Genomic DNA, 6,000 nt, shown 5'->3' on the forward strand with positions numbered 1-6,000 from the left:
CCTACTTCAGGAGGAAAAATAGCTGTCATGAGACAGAAATCCCATCAACTTTTTACCATCAAACCTAAAACATCTGCATGTAACCTCTCCATCTTCCCGGTTTTACAACAGGAACACACTACCTAAAACTTCTCTCCCCAGCAGTGGATCAGAGCTTTGCTACACAATGTGGGATTTTCAAACCAACAGCTTCAGCCTTACCTGGTAGCACATTAGAAATGCAGAATATCAGGCACCACACCAGACCAGCTAAATCACAATTTGCAGCTTAACAAGATCCCCCAGGTGACTCACATTATGCATATTAAAGTTTTAAAAGCACTGCTCCTGACAAGAGCCAATTCTCTCCCATTTTTTGTTGTTGTTTTTTTCAGAATCTTTACACTATGGATTATCCATTTTTTCTCCTATCACTTTGACCTTTAAAAGAAAAAGCCCACACCCCCATTCCAACCCAACTTCTCAAAAAAGTTTTCCGCATTTTGTCTCCATTTCTTCACTTTCTACTTACTCCTCAACCCATTCGGATCTGTCCCTCATCACCATTCCACTCTGAGTCCTCATTAAGATCAATGATCTTGAGAATGTTGCTAAATCCAAAGGACAGACACCTTTTAGTCTTCAACCCTACTTGACCTCTCTTCACCATATTCAACACAATTGTCCTTTTTCTTCTTGATTCATTTCTTTCATGTGCTGGCATGTAAACTAATTTATAATAATAAAAGCATAATATGCTAATTAGACCGGACGTCTTTCCGGTCTAATTAGCACAAAGCCAGGGCTGGGAGGGAAGCAGGGGTCCCAGGTGCCTGCTGGTGGCCAGAGGGAGTCCAGTGCCGACAGTCTACAGTTGGGGGAAGGAAGGCCTGCCTACTCTTGCACAAAATTTCATGCATCAGGCCTATAGTGGTGGATAAAACTGTTGGTGCTTTAGCATGAATCAAGGTAGTGGCACTGAACTGTACAAGTTTTGGCATGGAAATTTTTAAAAACCAACTTTACTATAGAATAATCTTGGTGAAGCAAAAGAAATCATTAATTTCACTAATCTCAAACCTTGAATACATCTTTTAAATATTCTACTTAAGGAAATGGGACGAAAGTATCAAGTACTTCTGCATACCAAAGAATGATGGTTGTGTCAAGGAAAAGTACTTGTACAGCCTTTAGAGAGCCCAACTAGCCACTTTTTTCATGCAACATCATTTTTACTTGAAAGAACATCAAACTGTGGTTATGTAGACTTGGATCTGGCAAACATTTTATCAAAAATTAATAAAGTTAAGCCTTCCATTCAAGGAAAACAATTTGACAATATTTGTTGCCATTGATAATATTCAAGTATTCAAGCAAAAATTATAATTTGGGGAAACTTGTGTCTGCCATTGTGCCACTGACAGCTCCCCAATATTTAAAGATTCTGATGAAATCAGTAGTCATATCAGCAAATGTTTTTTATATTTTGGATGACATATGTCAATTTAGGATATCTGTATAACTCAGTAGACGAATATTTTTCACATGACCAGTAAGTATATGACTTTACAAACTTAAACATGGGTTAAAAATCCACGCAATGTACAAGACAGACCAATAGTTTTTAATGTAACAGTATGAAAAGTTCATTGATATGATTTCAGAATCCATATTCTAACTCTTAAGAAACTATTATTTGCCCAGTTTTGGTATGATATCAAAGAAGAATATCCATTGATGTAAAAAAAAAAGCATTACAACATTCCTCCTTTTTTTCCAACTACATCTATAGAGGATGGTTTTTTTTCATATATTTTAATCAAAACAACATAATGCAACAGATTGAATGCAGAAGCAGATATGAGAATCCAGCCAAACCCAAACTCATGACCTCAACCCCTCAAAACATGGTCCTCTGTTCCAGTGTTCTCTCACTGAATGGCATCATCCATTGTAACATGAATCATACGTTACCTCCTCCTTCTTCACTCTCATATTCAACAAGTCCTATTTTACCTCCTAAATGTGTCTCCAATCTATCCACTTATTTATACTTTTATTACAGCAATCCTTTCTCTGACTCATAACCTAACAAGTCTACAAGGATTTGTCGTCAACTATTCTCCATAAAGCAGGTTATGTTTTTAAAAGTAAAATTTAATCACATCTGCCCTGACCGGTTTGGCTCAGTGGATAAAGCGTCAGCCTGCGGATTGAAGGGTCCCAGGTTCGATTCCGGTCAAGGGCATGTACCTTGGTTGCAGGCACATCCCCAGTAGGGGGTGTGCAGGAGGCAGCTGATCGATGTTTCTGACTCTCTATCCCTCTCCCTTCCTCTCTGAAAAAAATCATAAAATATATTTTTTTAAAAAAATTTAATCACGTCTCTTTCATTGCACTTCCCATCGCCTTGAGACAAAACCAAAAGCTTTACTTAGCATACCCAAAAGACTCCATCTGATATTGATGCTACCTCAACTCAGCTCTCCAGCAACTCTTCCTTGCCCCAGACACATTAGCTTATTCCAAGTTCCTCAGCTGAGGATTATTAATTACTCACTTATTAATTCATCTTCAATAATGATTCATTCAAAAATGAAGACAATTAAAAACGTGTTATCAATTTAATAATACAATCTTTATTCCCACTTCAAAGAAATTAAGATACTTACATCAAATTTTACATCAACTTCTCAAATATTTTCTATTAACTACCGCAAAATGGTATTAAAACAGCATTCAGAAGAAAAACATGGCATTAATGGCTACTCTAATAATGAATTCTCTTTTACATTTTTGCATAAATTCTACATTTTAACCTCTGAATAAAACTGTTTAAACTTTCCAAACTTCATAATCTGTTTCTACTATTCCAAAAAAGTATGCCATATGGGTACCATGCAATTTATACCCTCTAAACTGAAATTTAAAAGGCAATGATTTGCTGTAACAAAAGTAAGATGTCATGTGACTTAATACTTATAAAAAATTGGCATTTATAAACATATGTTCATTATCATCTACATTTTCATATCGATTTCTAATTAATTTCTTGGTACAGAAATAGTTACCTTTAAGTACCTGTATTTTAGCAGTTCATAACATGTTCTGAAAATGAATCAACCAAGCTATGGTTAAAAATGTATTCCCTACTTATCCCTATTCATACAAGAAACACATATTTGTGTCATCACAATTATCATTACTCGACTTACTACACAAAAAATTGTAAATGCAAAACTGCTAAACTTTTTAAAAGATAGCTTTAAAATTCTAAACAAACTGAAGTCAGCAAATAGTCGAAAACAGATGTCACTACAGCAACCCCAAAGGAAGATGATGAAGTGATGTACTTACGTTTCAAAACATCGATCCACGTTGTCAGACATCAAAAGCAGCATGCATAGCTGTTCAAGTGCTATTAGTTGCATGTCCCTTTCATCTCCCTGTCCCATCTGTAGCCATTCCAGCAATGTGTCTGGATCCACATCTGCCATGTTTTTTTAAAAAGCCTCTTCGCTTAAATTAAAAAAGTAAATGGGAAAAACTCCTTTAAATGTCCAGGATTGATCAGTTGGGGTTTAAAATTTTTTCCTTTGCATTAGTTGGAACCAAATTTTCATGGTGTCCTCCTAGAAATTAAAGAAGACTCATAAGTTATGTTTTTTTAACATAGTGCTTATTGCTTAGTGCACATAGTGCTTAGTGCTTTCAACTTTCCTTATTCCTCAGATTTAACGTTCATATATCATACTAAATAAAAACCAGTTTTGCACAAGAGTATAAGCTGATTAGGTTTCGGCTTAACTGGAAACCAGAGCTCTTTGTCAAAGTCAAACAAGCTTCAGATCCCACTAGTGCTATCACTAACGTCTGTGCCAAAAGGCAAAGAACACCTTACTAAAGGTTCTTTTTTTTTTTTTCCAGCAAACTTCTTCCCCCACTCCTCCACCCAAAACTGATCTTCAGATAAGGGTTAGATTCGGACTCTAAGCACTTTGAACCATTACCCTCCAAATTAAGTTTCTGCTTTAAAATTACCTCTCAATTCACAAATTTTGCTGACTCTCAATTTACTCACTACTAATTTATAAGATGTCCAAATACAAACTACAATTAGATACAAGATGTATCTACGAATGCAGACTTGATTAGGAATTTTGGCAGTCTTGTCAATTGTTCTTAAAAGTTTCAAAAGAAATGCTAAATGTAAATACAGTGAACTAAAACATTACGATCAGAATATAGGCCAACCTAAGGACCTCTTTCCCCATCCGCACAGAATGGAGCAGTTGGTTAAAACACATACACACACACATCCAAAAGGAAAGTCATTACCAAAGCTTGTAAGCGCCCTAATGGAGGGCAGCTTGGGTCCCACGTAACCCAGAGCTGCAGGTGTGTGAATCCAGAGGCGGTCCCGGGTGGGCACCCAGCGGCGGAGACCAGCAGGGATGACCGACCCAGCACTCCGAGCGCCCCAAACCCCGCTAAGTTAGCTCCTGTGACTAGGAGGGGAGCCTGGAGGAGAAGCAGCAAGGGCCCCAGACAGGACGGCGCGTCTCGGGAGCGGCGGCCAGAACTCCTGAGGCCTGGCGGGTCGTCCCTGGCGTGGCGGGGCAGCGAAGCCTTCTGAAGGGCAAGGGGGAGGAAGGGGGCGCCTTGGGATCTGCTCGGGCAAGCGGGGCTCCACCGCCAGAGGGAAACAAAGGGGCTAAGCGGGTGAGTCGGCAGTAGCCCCGCCGACCTTACCAGGGGCCGGGGTCTCGCTCCCGGCCGCCGCCCGGCTTCCTGATCTCGGCCCCGAAGCCTCGCCCTTCCGACCGCCCAAAGCGCTCCCGCTTCCCCTTCCTTCAAGCTCTTACCCGGTCTCGGAGTCCCAAACCGCTTCAGTCCAGTTCCAGGCAGGCCGCGGGCAGAGTCAGGGCAGGCCGCGGCCCTCGAGTGGCCAGGAAGCCGCAGGTCGAGCCGGGGAAGGCGGCACAGGAAACGCCGTGCCTCGTCCCTCCCCTTCCTCCGCGGGGTCCGGGTGACAGGGAAGGGAGAGGTTCCCCCGACCCGCGAAAGTCAGCGCACGTCCCGGCCCCGCACGCGGCTCCTCAGGCCCGCAGCTCAGAGGCACGCGCGAAGCTGCCGGCGGCAGCGGGGGGAGGCCGCGTCCATCGCGATGCCGGAGGGGGAAGGGAGGGTTGGGCGAGAGCTGGGCGAGGAGGCCGGCGAGCTCGGTGGGGGCGGAGCCAATGGGCTCCGGTTTCAGCCTCCCGCTGGCCGCCACGTGGGGCGCTGCGGAGGCCGCTCGGCCAGCCGCGCAGGGGCGCCCACAGGCCTGAGGCGTTGCTGCCCCGCCAGGGCGCTCGGGCCTCCCGGGGCCCCGACTCCCTGGGCCTGTCCGCCGTCGCTCTACTGTCGTACGTCCTGACGCCTTTCCGCTTCGCTGTCAGGGCGAGCGCGCTCCCCGCGCCGCGCGCGCTGTGCACGCGAGTCCAGCTGGTTCTGCGCGGCGCCTGCACACCGCGAGCTCGGGCAGAGGCTCCGCGCGGCACAGCCAAGCCGTGGCCCGGCCTCTCCTGCTCCCTCCCGCCCGCAGGCCCGCACTCCGCGAGCTCCGCTCCACGGCTCGCTCCTGCTCGCGCACGGAAGTGCTTCGGGGAAGGAAGAGCGGCTCCCTTCGGTCCGCCAGAAAGAAAACCTTTCACCACAACCCTGGGAAGTAAACACCGAGTATTACCTCCATTGTACAGATGTGAGAACTGAGGTTCCAGAAAGCATAAATTCAGGCCCGTGGACGTCCCAAGTAAGCAGCAGCGCCGAGAGTGTGCTTTTGACCCTCCTGCGGAGCTTGGTCTCAAGTATGTCCCTGGTTATTCCCCTCAAACGTTTTCTTTCACACGCATTGAAAATAAAATATGCCTTGCTTACAGGACATACTTGGAAATACTTAGGATGTAATTAATCGGAAATATGACTATAGCTATCTCTTTTAAAATAAAAAATGAATCCCTCGGGTTGTGAGTGTCCCAG

At 44.3% G+C, this 6,000-nt stretch overlaps 1 protein-coding gene across 4 annotated transcripts in view; it reads right to left on the reverse strand.

Moving 5' to 3' along the window:
• The window catches only part of HECTD1 (HECT domain E3 ubiquitin protein ligase 1), a 101,732-nt gene extending 96,050 nt beyond the window's left edge, over nucleotides 1-5,682 (reverse strand). For all 4 annotated transcript variants that reach the window (XM_080643065.1, XM_080643067.1, XM_080643066.1 and 1 more), the window contains exons 1-2: nucleotides 4,845-5,682; nucleotides 3,337-3,611 (exon numbers count right to left, since the gene is read on the reverse strand). In XM_080643065.1, the coding sequence (XP_080499191.1) occupies nucleotides 3,337-3,476 (140 nt within the window). In that variant the 5' untranslated portion in view covers nucleotides 3,477-3,611; nucleotides 4,845-5,682. The remainder of the gene's footprint in view (nucleotides 1-3,336; nucleotides 3,612-4,844) is intronic.
• Nucleotides 5,683-6,000: the final 318 nt, after the last annotated feature.

The sequence above is a fragment of the Plecotus auritus genome (assembly GCF_963455305.1).
Source record: "Plecotus auritus genome assembly, chromosome: 1".
Lineage (NCBI taxonomy): Eukaryota > Metazoa > Chordata > Mammalia > Chiroptera > Vespertilionidae > Plecotus > Plecotus auritus.